The sequence below is a fragment of the Manis javanica genome, chromosome 3 (assembly GCF_040802235.1).
Source record: "Manis javanica isolate MJ-LG chromosome 3, MJ_LKY, whole genome shotgun sequence".
In the NCBI taxonomy this organism is placed as follows: Eukaryota; Metazoa; Chordata; class Mammalia; order Pholidota; family Manidae; genus Manis; species Manis javanica.
Window position 1 is genome coordinate 10,397,590 of NC_133158.1, and position 18,956 is coordinate 10,416,545.

General features: G+C 42.3%; 1 protein-coding gene across 3 annotated transcripts in view; it reads left to right on the forward strand.

The window, feature by feature from the left end:
• The window catches only part of PTPRG (protein tyrosine phosphatase receptor type G), a 624,649-nt gene that overhangs the window by 464,525 nt on the left and 141,168 nt on the right, over positions 1 to 18,956 (forward strand). For all 3 annotated transcript variants that reach the window (XM_037019107.2, XM_037019108.2, XM_037019109.2), the window contains exon 6: positions 17,730 to 17,796. In XM_037019107.2, the coding sequence (XP_036875002.2) occupies positions 17,730 to 17,796 (67 nt within the window). The remainder of the gene's footprint in view (positions 1 to 17,729; positions 17,797 to 18,956) is intronic.

The following is an 18,956-nucleotide window of genomic DNA, read 5'->3' on the forward strand; positions in this document are numbered from 1 at the left end:
TATATTAAGTTTTCTCATTCAAATTATTAATTAGGCTTCTGACTCTTGACTGAACCCTGACTACAAGAAAAAGGACAAGAGAATAGCCACCTGTAAAATGAGTCAGTTGCTGCTGAACTGCCAACTCGTGACCAACACTCTTATTTTCTTCGACATATTTACTTTTCATGTCAATATGGATTACATCAGTCATTCCACAATCAGGTGCTGAGTATTCCCATTAGCACTACTGCATTTAGTGCAAAATAAGTAAATATCCTTTTTTTGCCTCCATAATATGAAGGCATTTTTCTATTTTTCTACTCAGCAGATTCATTCAGCAACGTTAGTGTGGCTTGATACGAGAGTAGGTGCTAAAAAAAGGAGTGATATTCTGTCCCTGCCCTGCGCCTTTGTCAGAGAGACAGGACCTGAGTGTGTGAAAAGTTAACCAACAGTGCAATGGGGTTTGCCAGGCAGCACACAGCCCCATTAGCATTTGTATTGCTTCATATTTCTAGACTAAGGAATGTTGCAGAACACCAGTATTCTGTTCTGTACAATCCGTTCACATTTCTATGTGCACGGGTATTCATTTGTCTTTTCAATTGTTTACCATTTTCTCTACATACACAATACTTGCTGGTAGGAATTTCAAGGGCTGCAAATTGGTAGGTCCTCTGTAATCAATGAAAATAGTTTATGACACTAGCTCTTTGAAATGGTGTTTGAATATGCACACTTTGGGACTTTAGGAGGCATCTCTTCTACTGTATAAATTACTGGAAGCCAGCTGGGTGTGATGAAGCAGGAATGCTTTGTGGAACGTCAATGGTTTGGAGATTGTAGGGTTCTATATGAAGTGATTTGAGTTTTGGAGCCTTTATACGGGCAAGATTCACGCAACCAAATCGATAAATTAGGTGTCCCTTTACACACGTACCCTTACAGAATAATATTTAAGATGTTTATCTTCCCAGAGTTGGAAAAAAAGATGTTATCATACCAAAATTGTTCTAGTAAGTCCCTGGAGTGGAATTGTATGTCCTTCTCTGCAGTTCTTATAGAGAGGTTAAGTTAAATTGACAGGGAAAGCTTTGGCTTCTCCAGCTCAGACCCATTGCTGAAGGTGAGGCACTGGAATTTGCCAGACCAGACTTTACAGCACATACTTGAAGAAGTAGTCATGGAAGGTGCTTGACCTTGATCACATCCTGAGAAATGCTCTCTGATCTAGAATATCCTCTTCCCCTTAGACTGACAGTGCAAGTTAGCATAACAAAGCCTCATAAGTTCTGAAATACAAGGAACTTGTCATTTTCTAGCTCTGTATTCCTGAAATATTGTTCATCCTGGATCCTCGTTTCCCTTAAATATCTATTGTCCACCAAAATATTGTTTTCCTGTGTGTGTGTATGTGTGTACCTCTATGGCTTTTTTGAAAAAGATTTTTGGTAGCTCCTGCCATCCTTAGGAATTAGAAGGATTAGATAAATGATCATGGGGCTTAGAAGGGAAACCATGCATATGGGGATCAGGCATTTCGATGATGTAAGCAATGGTTTAGATTGTACAAGAATGGCCTCAGTTCTGAGTTCCGTACCACCACTTTCGAGCTGTAACATTTGACAAACCACTTGCTCTCTTGAAGCCTTAGTTGTTGCCAGGTCTGTTACGTGAGAATAGTTACTTATTCTTAACTCATGTGTTTGTTGTGGGCACAGTGAACCAGTGAAGGTAAAGTGCTTGGTGTAGTTCATGGCCCATGATGGCCCCCCAGTAAATACCGTTAGTATTTTTGGAAGAATAGATTGTGGCCAGCAGCACGTAGGATGGTCCTCTGCGGAGTCGACCTGGGCATCACCGGGGCAGCAGCTGTAATCATTTTCAACTAGGTTTGCAGAGGTCCTGCTTGTGAAATAAAGGAGATCATAACTGATACCAAGTCAAGTCAGAAGCATTTCCATGTCCCTAAGGTGTGTCTGTATGTGGTCATGTCTGTGAGGAGGGTTGTTGAGGAATAGGAAAGAAAAGCAGCAAATCACACACAGGGTTGCTCCTCCAGTTTACGTTGCATGTCTGCCTTCCAGCCCCCTGCGGGGCTATTCTTCCGCCGGTCACTTTGGGGCATATTTCTTCTGGTCGTATTTGCCTTTCAGTGCAGACCAAGCTGCTTGAAATCCTATTCCAATATAAACACATGCATCACAATTCATGGGCTAAAAATAATGATTCCTGTCTGAGAGCTGTTTCCACTCTGGGTCTGTTTGGGGAAACAGCTTCTTATACGTAGCAACATCTTCCTTGTTTTTCTAGCCCAGGTCAGTGTGAGGCAGGGCTCACCAAGTCCACTGAGATATTCATTAGTGGCATTTTCTGCCCACATCCAGGTCCACATGGGAGGGGAAGGCGATTACAGACTAGTGGTGGGGAATGTGGCCTATTACCAGCCACTGAGAAGTCATGCTCGGGTCTTGTAACCTCTTGCTGCCCCCTACTCTTTGTTCTCAGGCATATAAGAATTAGTTCATTTAACATATATGTATTTTATGCAAATATACCAAATTTGATATATCCATAATTCAAAATCATAAAATACACATTGCAAATGTTGATATATATATATATATATGAACTTATCAAAACTGATGTATACAAATATATCAGTAGTTGAATACAGTGGTTTTTCAAGATGTAAATACAGTTTTTTTCTGGTTCTAAAAATAATCATGCTGTACAAATTCAAGCAGCATTGAGTCCATTAAGGAGAAGCGAGAGTGGGTTGCCCATGATCCTACCCTCCAGAGGGAACTGCTGATGTTTGCTCTATCTGCTGTGAGAAGTTTTGAAAGCATTTATAAATATCTGTCACCTTAGTAGGATAAAAGTCTTACTATAAAGTGGTTCAGACCCTAGAAATATGTCACAGTCATGTGTTGATGTTGGTAGATAAGAGGTTCTTGTTCTTTTTCAACCACTTCATAGTGTTACCCTGAATGGTGACACCATAATTGAGTTAGTTACCTATTAATGGGTTTTTTTTAATTGTTTCCATTTCTTTCCTATAATGAACAACACCAAAGGGTTATGTTCACATGTTAGTGCCCTTACCCAGTTATCCAAGTGTTTTCTTTGTGTAAATTCTTAGGTAGATTTCCTAGGTCATTGAGTATGCTCTGTATTAATTTTAAAATCCTGTCACAGATTATGTACTACCTTAACAGAGTATGCCAGTACTCGTTTGACGATTTTCTCATCGACATGAAGCATTTTTGATTTGGAGATAATGATTTTAATTCATGAGAGGTTCTTATGCTGTTATTGAATCTCATTCTTCCGCCTTTCCATCTGTAGTAGCCTAATGACTTCATGTATTTCGACTGTTTAAGTTATATAAGAAAGTCAGTGGAAAACAAAAAAAGAAGTGCTGACCTCTAAACACGAAAAAAAGTAATTTTAAATAAATAGGGCTATTTCTACCCTTTGGCTCATCATAGTGCACAGTGCTAAAATGGGATTCAACCAAATGCTTCAGTTGTAGAGAGACACAGTCAAAGTCTATAGATTTTCAGGCCATCAGGAAAGTCAGGATTTTCAGGCCATCATCACGTTTGTCTTTTCTCTCATCATCCTGTCTCCTGGTTATTCTGTACCCACTGGCTTGACTTCCAACTAGACAGAACTTTGATCTTCCTCAGGTTTCATGGGAGGCGGTATACAGAGTAGATAAAGTTCATAGATCAACCTCCTACTGGTTTATCTTCTCAACACTAATGCAAACGACTGAGAAATCACAAATGAAAAATTTCCCTTTCCCTCTGGAGATTAGAAAGAATGTTTATCTTTGATACAGACTCCCGACTACAGTTCTGTTCATCCGTTTTTAGATCAACAGATTTTCAAGGGCTTGGGAGTAGAAGCAGGTGGGTTACTGCTCCGTGAAAAGTGAGTAATCATGGAGGAGCTGCTCTGAAACTCATGTGTGCTCCCCAGTGACAGCTAAGCATGAAGAAGAGAATTAGTGTCACTTATGTATGTGCTTTCAGTCAGTATTAGTAATTCCTCTTCATAAACTAGAATTTCAGCTTAGATTGTAAGGTGTAACTGTACCAGACAAGTATTGGTGAATCCAGCACACATTTAGTGTGGCAAAGAATGTTAAGTGGGAGTGTCATTCAAAAAAGAAGCTCACTGTGATGTTTTTAGTTAGCCAGTCAGGTTTTGTGTACACTGAAAGTATATTATATTGTATATGTGGTATGATTACAATACAGTAATACTGTACATATATTTTATAGTCTAGTATTTATACATAGTATCATATTGGGGGTGTTTATTCAGTAAATGCATTATTGCATCAATTCTCATAACAGCTGTAAGAGATTGCTGAGGTGACCTTTGTTTTGAGGTTGAAGGAATTGAGCCACAAGGAGGTTAATTGACTTGTCCAAAGGCAGCCAGGTAGCCAGAACCCAACCTTAAGGTCTGCTCAACTCCCAAAGTCCTTACACTTGAACGTGAGGCCCTGCTGAGTCCTGTGGTCATGGGACAGATTGAGAGTCCCTCATAGTATGGGTGCTGAATTTTGGTGCCATTTGAATACTGGTCAAATTCAGTATCATTGCTGTACTGTCTGCTTTCCTAAAATTTTATTCCCTCGTCTTAGCTCTTTATTAGCTGAAGACTTTCTATGACTTGCATCAAGTTGGTGATGGTTCATATGCTAGATAGAGAAGTAATTTGCCACTAAAACAGCAAGCCATTGGATAAATAAGTCACGATATATTCATATGATGATATTCTCTACAGAGATAAAAAAGAACAAACTTGCCGCTTGGAATATGGATGAATCTCACAGTTACACTGATGACTGAAAGCAGGCAAAACAAGAGACTGGAAATACCCATATGGGAAAGGGGTTAGCCACTAGCAGGTCACATGGGAGCCTCGTGGGGTCCGGGAACTACTTGTCTTCATCTGAACTGGTTACACAGGTGTATACATCTGTGAAAATTCATACAGCTGTCCCCTTAAGATCTGTGTCCTTTACTGTTTTGTATTATACCTCAATTTAAAATTAAGATCAAAAGTAAATCCCAACACATTTCATGTGGGACCTCAGTGTCTATGGGAGGGCCGTGCTGATCTAAGGACTGCGGTATCTCAGAGTGGATGCTTAATGAGACCTCTTCCTGGCACCGAGTTAAGTGTGGGTCAGTTACCTGACAACCTCAAAAAGCTAATAAACAGGCACAATTTTAAAATAATTCTGAAGATTCAAAGGAATCGGTTTATATGTCACCATGTCTGTACTGAAGCACACGCACCGCAGTCACCAGAGAAATGTCCAGCGCCCAGCCTTCTCGTGACGCTGAGCATGGAGGCAAACGATCACCCAATCGGCATTCAACAGGATCCACTCTAATAATTGACTGATGCTTCGATTATGTTTAATTAAGAAGGCAGCAAAGCATGCAATACATTTTATAAAGGTTTTATCTGAAATTATAAGAAAGTTTGAGAACTTAAAGGGGACCTTTCTGAGTTAGCTGACAAACTGCTCTGTGTGACTCATTCTTGATAGTGTTTTCCCAACAGAATTATTGCACTGCACCTCATATAACAGTGTTATTTGCAGATTTAGCATTCTAAAATAACTCTTACATTTCCCAGTGCACTCTTAGACTTTGAATTACTGTTGCAGTGATACCAAGGGCTACATAATACAACACCTGTGAAAAGCTGCTTCTAGATTTTAGGTGATTTGCATCTGATGTTTACAGATAGACACAGTTCATTTACAGTGCCATAAAACTTGGGCAGTTTCTGTGCCATCATTGGAAGCCTCCCTGCTGAGTAGTTGGACTCTTTGCAACAACCATCAATCAGTCGGCCATTCCCACAGATTTCTTGAAGGCTGATTGTGGGAGAGGCACTAGGCTTCTTTTGGCAGCACCTCTTTTAAGCAAAACAAAACTCAGGGTCGGACTGATACGTATACTAATACTACACATACTAATACTCATGCCACTGCTAAATAACTCAGGTTTGGAGAACATTATGGACAGAAAAATTTCATTTTCTTTTTTCTTTTATTCATCTAATAGCTGTATCTGCAGTAAAACGTATCCTAGTTCAATTATTGGCACTCATTAGCTGCTTAGTAAGTATGTATGGAATGTGTGAGTTAGTGAGTGAATTAATGGATAGGTGGGTAGATGGGGTTTAGCACTGATAGTTTAACGAAAATTTACTATTTGAATTTACTGTTCAACATGTATTGAATTCTTCAGATATGCGTGCCCTGTGCTAAGTATTTTGTGTGGATCCTGTCATTTCACTTTCTCAACAACCCTCTGAGGGAAATACTATTATTATCTCCATTTCATAGTTTGAAGAAACTGAGATTCAGGGAAGTTAGGTAATTAATTCACCAAAAGCTGGGACTGCATACTTTTTCTATAAATAACCAGACAGTAAGTATTTTGGTTTTGCAGGACATGAGGCTTTGTGGCAGGTCCCAACTGTTCAATTCTGTTTTTTGTAGTGTGATATGTAAACCAGTGTTGCAATAAAACTTTATTTACAAAAGCAGTCGGGGTGGGATTTTCCCAGTGGCCATGGTTTTCTATTAATCTCTGTCACCATTCATCAATGATAGAACTTTGATTTGAACCAAGGCAACATAACTTTGAAGACCATGCATTTAACCAGTTAAGAACAAATGATGATCTGTAAAAAATAGGAGGAAATTTGCCTTAGCAGTCTTGGTCATTATTATTTACTAGTTAGTTAGCTTTTCCCTTTCCCTCCAAAATCTTCTTTTATCAACCATACCACTTTTCAGTTGTGACTTGAAAGAAAATGAAACCAAAGCCCACCTCAGTGTAATGGTCTCCCGATCCATTGCGTGGCAGAGTGATGCCTGTTACCACACACGTCCCTTAGTTTTAACCCTGCTGGTCTACCCCGGGAGGTGTGCATCACTGCTCATTTGTCCAGAGTGATTAAGTCACTTACCTTAGGTCACACAGCCAACACACTGCCAGAATTTTAATCAGATTCTCTGGACATAAATCCCAGAATCCTTTCAACCCTGTAGATCCCCTGACTAAAGTTTTCTTCTACTTTTTTTCTCCCTTCTAGCCGTCTTTAATAGCTACCTGTTGTTCTTCCCAGGAAACAAAGCTGGAAATATAAAATCAAATTAAACAAAGTATGAACTCTGGCCTTCAGGGAACACTCAGCCCAGTCAGGGGGGCAGGAGTTTAAACAGGCCAATGCAGGGAAGGATAGTAAGTGGTATGACAGAGGACGGGGTATAGGTGGTGCCCTGGTGACGCCGGAGGGGATGAGGACCTCTGACCTGTTTACGCTCAGAGGACACTCCAGCCTGGATTTCCTGAGATGCACCAGCTACGTGGACTGCAGCCTGAGCTTCAGGTGTTGCCAGTCAAAGATCGGCGCTAAGAGAGAACTGAATAGAGGGAGGAGTTAGCAGATATTTGGGATGGGCCAGTCTGGATGGGATGGCCAGGGAAAGCCTCTTGTAGCTGAGATCTGAAGAGCAGGAACCTGCCCTGCAAAGAGCTGAGTGAGGAACATTCTAGGCAGAGGGGACAGCTGGGCGAAGGCCTGCACCAGCTGGGTGCTCAGGGCGGGTGAGGGAGTGGAGGGAGGCTGGTGGCGTGCAGCAGCAGTGGGGAACCAGGGCGGTCATGGCAGTAAGAATGCGCAGGGCCCTGGGCTCATGTCCGGGAAGACTCTCAAGCTGGCGTATGTTGTGATTAGATTTGCTTTTTAAAGGATCATTCAACAGTTCTCACTCTCAGGATCACCTAGGGAACTTCCAAACATCCAGATGCCCAGGCCACTCCTGGGTTCAAGCCGCGCAGTGTGTCCTCGTTGTTGTTGTCTTTTTAAATTGTTCTGTTAAAGCTGATGAAATCGATTCCAGTGAGCAGCGGTGGGGAGAAGCACTGGCCTCACGGCTGTCTGGTGAAGAAGTTGGTGGATACCGTAGAGGAAGGAAGGAAGCCGGTTAGGTCAGGCTGTCGGATGCTCTTTAGGTTCCAGGTGGTGGTGGGCCAGGGTGGAAGAGCTAGAGAGAAGGTGTGACAGTTTCAGATTATATTAGGAGGTGGAATCTTTGGCTCTTTTTGCTGTATCATACATGGGTGTGCCCAGAAAGGGAGTGGTCAAAATAATTCCTAGGTTTGGGGTTTGGTCTACTGCGTCGAAAAGACAGACAGTACCATTTTTTTGAGATGAAAGATTGTGGTGGGTGTGAGGGAGCTCGTGAGTAACCGATTTCAGCTTGGAAACCCAAAACTATTGGTCGGTCTGTTATCAGAAGTAGAATTACGTTTACATTCTCATTGTTTTCTAAGGAGTGGCTTGTTCTCAGGGTGTTGTCAATGGCAGTATTTGTAAGGTAAACCTCTTCCTGGTTAAACGTTACCTCTACCTCCCCCTGGGGGCCACTTTTTCCAGCTGAGCTGCTGGAGGAATTGAAAGATCATGAGCATCGTTTCCTAAGTAAGTAGACTATGTGCTCTATGAAGAAATGATATTATTTTCTCACAGGAGAGAAAGTTGACCCAGTGAGGCAGTGATTTCTGGGAACAAACTTTCTGATTTTCCATTTTGTTCTGCTACAAATAGCATGTTCTATCAATCAAGGCCTGTTGGGAAAGATTCTGTCTTTCCTGGTTGCAGTTTAATTTTATCCTCTGTTGAACTCAGGTACATTTTAAATACAAAGCTGAACTATTCAGTTAGCATTAATCTGGGTCTTCTTTGAGATGGAGCTGGCCTTTGTTTAGACTACTACTTACTTAAAAGGAATTTACCTAATTTGTGGATTTGAAAACGTTTGACCACTTAAGTCATCTTTCTGTATCCCCCAAAACATTGCTTACCTGAGGCTCTTAAATCTGATGCTCCAACTTAAACTGTAGTGCTCTGAAAGCAGTTTTCACTGGTTTATCGGTAGATGAAGGAGAATATGTAGTTGAGTTTGGGTTGATTTCAGAGGACAATGACAGGGATCATAAACTCTGCCCTCTTGTATCAGGCACCAAAGCCCTCACGCAAATGTGTGATTTGGAATAGGGAATGACCTGCGAGGGATTGCTTAGGAGAGTGGACTGATACTTAACCAATCTTCAGAGACTACACTGTGGGAACCATCATTCAGTGCTCCAAGGGAAGCACGGACTAGAAATCCTCTTTCCCAAACAAGCACTGGGGTGTGTGATGGGTTTGCACTTAGCTTGGTTGCTGTGAATCAGAAGTAATAGCTGCTCACGCCAGTGCATTTTGTTGTGTTCCTTGTCCAGGGACATCTTTCAATGAGCAAGTCTTAGATTTGGTGCTACAATATATCAGTTTTCTATGTGTGTTCAAACATAAAAGTTACTGAAAACTGTGTCCCAGAATTGATTATTGTTGTTTATTTGCTCCATTTTGGCTTTGCTCATTATATTTTGCCAACATTTCCTGCTTGGAACTTGGATTTTAAACACATTCTTTCCCCTCAAACTTTAGTAACTGTGGTGTAACAGCAGCTCAGGCCAGAGTTTATTCAAAAGGAAGAAGACTGCCTTTTTTTTTAAGGTATTATTGATGTACACTCTTATGAAGGTTTCACATAAAAAAACAATGTGGGTACTACATTCACCCATATTATCAAGTCCCCACCCATACCCCACTGCAGTCACTGTCCATCAGTGCAGCAAGATGCCACAGATCCACTATGTGCCTTCTCTGTGCTGCACTGAGAAGACTGCTTCTTGGTAGCTGGTGGGGGTAGAGAGGGCAGGGAAGTGGTGGTGTGGATTATGGGAACAGTGCCCTCATCCCCTCTGTGGGAGCTAGAGCTGGACCGCCAGGTCTGCTAGGAGGAGCCCTGTGATTTGTCCAGTATCATATCCCTCTACCTATTTCTTAGCTACGTAACATATTTACTACAAGTTTAACAGCTAAAACGACACACTTTATACCATCTTACAGTTTCTTACAAGACTGCAGTCGAAGTGTCAGCTGGGGCTGAGGTTGCATCTGAAAGTAAGTTCGCTGGGGAAGGATCCACTTTCCTGCTCACTCAGGGCCTTGGCAGAATCCAGGTCCTCAAGGACTGTCTGAGGACTTCAGTTTCACTCAGGAGGTTGGCTAGAGGCCATCCTTGGTTCCTCACCACATGGGCTTCCCTAACAGGGCCTTACTTCATTTCATCAAAATGTGCAAAGTGAGCAGGTAGTAGTGAGGATCTGCTGGCACAATAGAGGTTAGAAGATCTTGGAACCTAATCATCTAAGTCACTCTCCTTTGCTTTTGTTACATTCTGCTTGTTCAAAGGAAGCCACCAGATCTAGCCTATCCTCAAAAGGAAGAGACTGCACAAGGGCCTGAGTACTTGGAATGAAGGATCATGGAAGGCCATCTTAGCGTCAGCCTGCCCATCAGGCAATTGGTGCTCCGTACATATTTGTCAAGTGAGCGTAAGACCTAGGTTCTTGTCCTTTGGGCCAAGGGCACCATACTGTTTTCTCCCTGTCACCTCTGTACATTTTAAGATGAGCAAGGTCATTTTAATATTGTGTATACCATACCTACATACCTGCATGGTCTTCCCATCCCTCATAATGCCACCTGAATGCTTGGTTACTGCATTTCAGTTATATCCAAAGTGATGACCTTACCTACTCCTGAGAAGGAATGTTTTCTAGGGAAGGATCAATCTGGTGACCCCTTTGGTCCAATATGCCTCATCTCTTCTATTTTTCTCGCTGCATGCATGGCGGGGATGTAAAGCAGTCCCCACCCAGTGCTCTCTGGATTGCGAGTCTTTTATAAATGGAGCGCCCTGAGCAATTTGCTTCCAGAGAATGAAAAGCAAGGGTAAGAGTTCACATCTAATGTGTTTTGGTTCAAGTCACTTGCTACCTGTGCAAACAATCAACTCTGCTTTCTCCCCCAAGCCTTTTATATTGTTGGGGCTTTTCAATGCATGGCAGGATTATTAACAAGAGAAAAGCAAAGTCGTCCAGCACTGCCACACTGAATGGCAAGAAACTGGCAGGCGAGTTACTGACCCTGAAATAAGCTTTTCTTGCCCCAGGCTTCCCCAGATTGCATACTTTTTTTTTTCCTTGATTCAAAAGTCATGACTATCTGTATGGTTTCACTGTAGCTTAAGACTCTAGATTGTACTTCACTAGCTTGGAATTTCTTTTTTGCGTCTTTCCAGTTCAAGAGCAACCTTTATTTTGAGGCAACTGGCAGGGTGGGACAGACCAGTTCTGGGACTCTGTCTTGAACCCCCCTGTAAAGCTTCCCCACTACCTTCCTGGCTCTGAAACACATGCAAGAAAAAGACAGGCAAGATCAGAATTCACCATGGGGGCCCTGGCGGAAGCTGCATTTGCCTCGTGCCCTAGCCTGCCGACTCCCTCCTCGCTTCTGCTTTGGCTTTGAAGTTGGAGTTGTTGAGTGAGTCCAGAGCCCAAGGAATGGCATTGTAGACCCAGCCCAGGACAGTCTGATCTCCATGAAAAGCAGAAATTGCTGGTATTGATAAGAGACAAGGCTGCTGCCGGGGAGATGTGCAGTTGTGCAGCTTTGCTTCTGGGCCTCCGTGTCGCCCTGCTGGGTTGGTTTTTTCCAGCAATAGACTCCTCCAAGTCAGGTCTGACAATTACGTGGTAAATACTCTGAGCTGGAGAGCTGGCGGCAGAGGGATAGAGAAGGCCAGATTAAGTAGCGCAAGGGCATGAAATCCATTTCCTCCATGGTGGCCTTCTCTGGCCGTGAATCTCAGGTCTCTGGGGATGAATAACTCATGAATTGACTTGTTTCCGTTAATATTATGAATTAACAGTAAGTTGTACCAGTGCTCAAGCTCCATGTGAGAGGGAGAGGACGAATGCCATTAGAATTTATACTTGTGTTGCCTTTTCATGCTAATCCCTTCCCATGACTGAGGAATTAGAAGTTTCCTCATCCGCTGATGGAAACCTGCCCCCAGAGTGTGTCCTGTCAAGTGCCGGAAAATAGATGATGATACGGGGCCGTACCTTCTGCTCCGACAGGGGCTCTCCCTTCTCTTTGGAGAATGCCCCTGTTATTCTGTCCATATCTATGAGATTAGGCTAGAAGTATGCTTCTGGAAATTTATTACTTGAAGTTAAAGCAAGCCTCCTGGCCCGGAGTGCACACCTGGTTCCTTGCCTTTTGCTGCCTGGGAGACTAAAATCGTTCATTTCACAAAAGGTCCTACAGCCTTGCCATGCTCCTTCCGCTTGTCCCTGCCTCATTCTGGATTGCATCTCTTTTCTCTTGGACTTTATTCCATGACAGTTTGGGATGCGACATACACCAACACCTCCGACTCTGCGTGCTGTAACCCCACTGCAGCAGTGACAGGAGAGAACACAAATACTGTTGGGGAGATAAAAAGGGGAAAAGGAGATGTTTGCATCAGAAACTGAGACACTGTAGGCTGTACGAGAAGGAACACCATGGTTGTGAACATTTAAAAGGAAAGTCAGGAAAAGTGGGATGTTTTCAGTATGGATCAGCGAGTGGGTCAGTAGTTAAATGATACCACTGTCTGCTTAAATGTAGCACATTTCTTAAATTATTGACAAGTGTTTAATTTATTAGAAAAGGAATGTGGTCTGTCCTCTGACTTCAGGTTAGGTTCAACTGAAATGCAGTTGTGTGAAAATAGCCAAATTAAAAGCAGTTGGTTCCAGAAAGTTCTTGACAGCAATTTGAACCAAAATCTGGTGAGTGGTAACCAAGGTGTTGCAGGCGGAATGAGAGAGGCTGCAGTGTCCATGCTACATGGTTCTTTAGGTAAGAGCCATGGAAGAAAAGAAAGTCCAGTCTGAGATCCGAGCTCGTGAGAAGTGCTTGCTTTTGTCCTGCCGAGACGCTGTAGCTTCTGAACGCAGTTACCTGCCAACCATCAGGGCGGGTGGGTCATCGCCTCTGCAGTTCAGGAAGGCCCCGCGGAGTCTCTGGGCCTGCTGTCGCCACTTCCCTCTGCAGTTGTGGTTTAATGGTGTAGCCGTCCACTCTCAGCACACATAAATCCTTTTTCCCACAAGACGGTATTGGCTGGATGTGACGTTTGCAGGACTAAAGGAGCAACTGGCAATGTGGGACTCGGGCAAGTAGGTTGTCTTGGTCATCCTACTTAGCAGATGGCCAGGACTTGGTAGATTGAAGATTATTAGGCTCCTAGTCAATGGCCAAATGGCATGTGGGCAGGAAAAGCGAGTGGTAGCCCGTATCTGAACACAGGCACATGCAGGCTGCTGGGTCTGCCTGCCTCCATTTCATTTTGCTTCAAAACTGGGAAAAATGCAGGCCCTTCTACAAGCCTGGAGTATAGACCCATCTCCAGAGATTATTGACAACTTGGTTACAATTTGATAGTTGGTTGAATCCTTATTGTACGCTATTACTTGGAAAGCCAATTTTATGACATTTAGATTTCATCAGCATTAGTATGAATTTGGCCTTGTGCCCAAATCTGCATGTTATGGTTTCTTGTACTGTTAATGTCTCTGTGTGTTTTGTTATATCTAAAGACAGCTTCTTAAAAGCTTTAATTCAGAGCCGTCCATCGCATTTGCATGCCATCCGTTTGAAGATGACCGATGCCATGGAAGCTGCTCCAAAATGGAAGTGCCAAGAGCTGGTTCTGCGAGGAGAGCGCACCCTGCAGGGCTGGGGGGTGCCGTCTCTGCCAGGCGTTTTAAGCTCATCTGTGCCATTGCTGTCTTCTCAGTACCACAGCGTAACTCCTTTGATCCTAAAAGCGGAAGGAAGCAAATTTCAAGAGCCAGGAAAACTCCTCATGTGGTTTTAAAAGGAGCAGCACATTACAGAATTGAGTGGTTGTCAAATAAAACAGAAATTTACATCTTTTGAAATTTGAACTCAATTAGGTATTACTTTTAGAGCCAAACATATTGAGAAGTTCAGGAATAAAATTGCTGTTGTTTGACATTTATTTGTATTTGAGTGTTTAGGTCTCATTGTTGCCCAACATACCTACCCTTTATTGATTGTTGCATTTTTTCTCTGCATTAGACACCACACTTTACACATTTAATCCTCGTGACCACATTATGAAGTTGTATCCCATTTTACAGATGAGGACACTGAAGTTCTAAGGGTTCGTCTCCAGCTCAGAATTCCATTTTTCTCTCACCCCTTGGCCTTCCCTGGACAGAGACCAGAATGTAAATGTGCGTTGCTAAAACAGCCTTCTTCAATCCAGGCATAGTTCAGAGCTACCCAAATGGCTTAGCTTCTGCCCATGAAATTTTTTTCAAGTAGCAAGTTAACTGAAACAGTGAGTGGAAGAGATTATTTCCGGTAGAGTTGTACCTTACAGGAACAGACCCACTTACTAGCGTGCTGTTCGTAGCTCCATCCTGAGTTTTGGAACCAAGAGGCAGGTTGAAGAGTAAGAGCTCGGTATCATTAGCAAGTGACTTTGACCAGTCGATAATCTCCTTTTTTCTCTCCCTCTCTCCTTACCCACCTTCTCAACCCCAGCTGTGTAAAGCACGGCGGAGTCTGTGGGCATGCGTGGGCATTACAGAAGGCTTCATTTATGGGATTGCTGAGAATCTGGGGTCAGGCTCCTGAGCTCACATGAGGTCAGGCCTGAGTAATTAAACCAAGAGATACTGTAGTCAGAAATGACCAGAAATGGAACCTGAATTCAGTTGCCTGGTTATTTTCCTCCTTGGGCAACAGATATTATTAGTAGGTATAAGTCATGGAGGATTGGGAACACTTTCTTTGAGCTTTCACTTCACTGAATGAGACTAGATGTATTAAAAGGTCCCTCTGGCCATAAAACATCCCCCCACAGTTGGGATCAAAAGTCAGATTATCTGTGAAATGTTGCCATAGTAGAAGAGGGGTAATATAGTTTTGGAGAAGCACATAAGTTGATCCAGTTAACAGCAAATGCTGTGTCTTGCGATGGGAATCTCACTGAGAAACTTTTAAGACAAACTATAAGCAAAGTGTATTGGTTAAGAAATCACTGATACCGTAGCCTGTCCCTCATCTTCCACCTCTAGACACACTCATAGAAACCCTAACAGCTAAATTTTGTGGAATAACAATCCCAATTCATTAAAACAGCAATTACTAGGTTATGATTTCGTAGATTAGCTGGTCGGTTGTGGTTAAGGCCAGCTCAGCCCGTCTCCACAGGTGGTTCAGCTGAGGCTGAGTGACCTCAGAAGAACTCAATCTCCTGTCTGGAAGTTGGCAGGAGGTTGGGCCTGGAGTGACCTTGGCTGGCACTACCTGTTTCTGCTCCTTGTGGTCCCTCTTCCTCCAGAAGCCTAGCCTGGTGATCTCAGGCTTCCAAAGAGCACAAAGAGAGGATAAACCCCTGCAGCCAGTCCTGTGTAAGCCTGTCTCTGCATCACTTGCTAATGTCTCATGGGCCAAAGCAAGTCATGTGGTCAAGCACATTTTAAAGAGCAGAGAAGTTGATATGAACTCTTGATGGGAAGAGTGACAAAGTGCAAAAGTGTGTGCAACAGGAGTGGAAGGAGTTTGTGGCGGTCTTGCCATTTCCCACAGATACTAGAAACACTGCAGGTAGTTGAACTGGCATCGCCATTGTACCCGAGTGCCTCTGGAGGAGGGAGAACAGAGACCATGTTTTTGCCTAGAACTTCAATTTTTTATGGGGTTAGTATTTCTCTGGGCTCTTACGTTATCATCTCACTATAGAAATCTGGTCACATTTATGGTAGACTCTCTTATCTTGCATTCTTGAGTTGTGATTCCATTTTTGACCATGTTTTTAAAATTTTGATTAGTATTGGCTATGGTGCAAATTCAGGTTTTCATTTTGGTGTATTCCGTGGGTGTTTGCCTTGGAAGGATGTTTCATGCTTCCACCAGTGTGTTAAGTCCCTGGCTAGAGCTTCCTGTCAGGCAATTTGGAGGTAAATGCCAGCTCCCAGAATTCTACCTTTGCAATCTGATACACTGGGTTCCTATTTTTTTAGCTGTTTTTTAAAGTATATATTTATATACCTGTAGTGTTTATGGTGTAGTACGAAATTCCACCTCATTTCATTCATCTATAAACCTAACACCACACACAATGACACCTCTGTTTTAATGTAGTCACAACTCAGGGCTCCAGACACATTAATATGTAATCATTATTAACTCAAACAGATCTGACTGGGGTTTCTCAATCTCAACTTCTGCCCTACTGACATCTTGGTCCCCGTAATTCTTTGTTTTGGGTGGGGGGTGCACTTCTGAACATTACGGGATGTTTAGCAGAAGCCCTGCCTCTACCCACAGTTCCTTCATCCCTACAAGCGACAGTCAGCAACGCCCAAGGGTTGCTGGGCAAGGGTGGGAGTGGGAGATGGTAAAAATCACCTCCAGCTGAGAACCACTGCTATAACCTGGAGAAGTGGAGGCAGAAGGAGAAACATGTGAAGTATGAGTATTGTCAGAAAATGAACTAGGAGTGGCAACCCAACAAGGAATCTCTGAGGAGAGAAGGAATTTCAAAATCTTCTAGTTACCTTAAAATTTAACCTACGATGGCCTGGATCCCTTTGGAATTAACTAGGAAACATAAAGTTGAGTCTTACTACATGTTGAAAGGTTTGTCAATATCTCAACCTCATTATGTTAGAAATGGATTAAACGTAAATACCATCCCTGAAAAATAAAATTCAGGAGTTATACTAACCACAGATAATGGATTTTGGAAAGCTCTCTATTTGGGAAGAGGTAAACATACACAAAGGGAGACAAAATTATATTATGATCCATTTGATGCTCACCACCCAAGGTCATAAATGATTGATTGACTAATGGCCAGTCTTTCTGCATCTATACCCTGCTCGCTTCCCCTGCTATGCACTCCTGGATTATTTTTAAGCAAAATCCAGACATTTCATTTCATTTTGTACTATTTCAACATGGGTCTAAAAGAAAGTATCTGAAAAACCAAAATTATAATATGCTGGTAGAATTTTAATCTTCTAGAAAGGGCAAGACTGAGAATTTATGCTGCTTAGTATTAGAAAGTTAAGGGAAAGAATGGGTGAAGGTCATATGGAAAAAGTTTGACTTCTGGAGGGATTAAAAACCCCAGAGGGAAAAGAAGATGAGAAACACTGTCTCTCTGAGCTCCACTCCTCTCCTCGCTTGCTCTAAGTGACCCTTAGAAATGCCTCTTACAGTATATGGAAAGGCACAGGGGACTGGGACCCGGGGTGAGGAGAGTAGACTGCCAAGGAACAGATCCATTTTCCACAAAGAAGAGAGAGAAAAAAAAAACAGTTACAAAATGGTATTGAAATATTCAGTCAATGATGGATTGCTCTCAGATGACTTTCAATGACTTTTTAGACAATCCAGGTCTACTTTTAATAAAACAAAGCAAGAAGAACGTCTTACAGTTGCTTTTTAAGATTTTGCTGGGACTGTGGTATTTCTCTCCTGTTTTAATGTATTCTGAGAAGTTTCTTTCTTATGATTTAGACTTCCTCACTTGGTTTTATTAAGTCATAAATCCTTCTGTGTTTGGTGAGCACTGTGGTATATGTGAGACCTAAGCAGCTTGCTAGATAACATCTATTCTCCCCCTTTTCTTTTGAAGATTAAACTGAGACTGTTGTGTCTGATGCCAGAATAAATTTAACCAATCATGTTTCCTTTACATGTAGGTCAGTCCAAGGGACAATTCTGCACTGGATCCTATTATCCATGGGTTGAAGGGCGTCGTACATCATGGTAAGTAAGCCACGTACACTTGCTTTTGCTGGGATGTGAAGGGCTAAGGTCTCCACCTAAAGGAATGGGGTTATCTTGCAGAGGACAGAGGGTGACACCCATTTGTCATCCACTGATGTTGAAGGGCATTAGAGCCATTATTTGATGGGTAAAGAGCACGCCCATTTATTACCTGCAAATGGATCTGGGTTAACAGTAAGCAATTTGTTTCTCTTCAGGTACCACTTTGAATTCATGTGTTATCAATCAAAATGCCTTAGGATGTACCATTCATATGTGCTGAACTTGCTACTTGTCTCATGTCTCTCCTAAAAAGATTTCTTTCAAGCATCTTTTCATTTATAAATTTCTTGATTTGCCTCCCAGATTTAGGGAAAAAATTTAAGTACCCATGACAAGTCATTAAACTTGGCTGCAAGTGAGCAAGTATCATCAGCTACTAGAATGGAAAAAGCTAGGCCATGTTCTGTGCAGCAGACGTCTCAGCCTCAGGCGTAAAACTGGGAGAGAAAGTAAGATAAATGGGTTCTGTCTTTCCCAACTGGTTTTTATTGGAGGTATTTCGTGCAACTTTATTATCAGCAATGCATCATTACCTGTGACATCAGGATCCTCTAATTTCAAAAGTACCCTTGTCACAGGGAGGTGAGGATTCTAAAGGTAATGTAATGATTTGCAAAGTTTTAATAATCTAATTAGGATTCCAAAGACATTGACAGAAATAGCATTAGTAACCATCATAAATCTCTCCTTCATCTCCACGGCTGTGATAAACGTCTTCACACCTTTCTAGGAGGATTGTCTTTCAACACAACCTAACTCTGCAGAGCTTAACAAACATCTCTGATTTCTCTCAGGGAAACTAAAACCAGTTGTCATTGTTTGGTTGAAGCAATCAAGATGTTGGATTAATTGTTCTGCTCTTATAACTGTTCAGTCATGTAGCAGGTAACAATAATAAACCTAGTGAAGGTAGGAAAATAGGGCGATTGAAAACACCCTGTAGAGGTTTTCATTGTAGGAAGTTTCTATTGCTGCTCCTTAATTTCAGGTTGTGTCTCTGAAGTAAACCACTGGGAAATCCTATGACAGTTCTGCTAGGGTATACAACACCTTTGCCAAAATGGACTCTTTTTGTGCCTTTGTGTTGATGTTGGTAG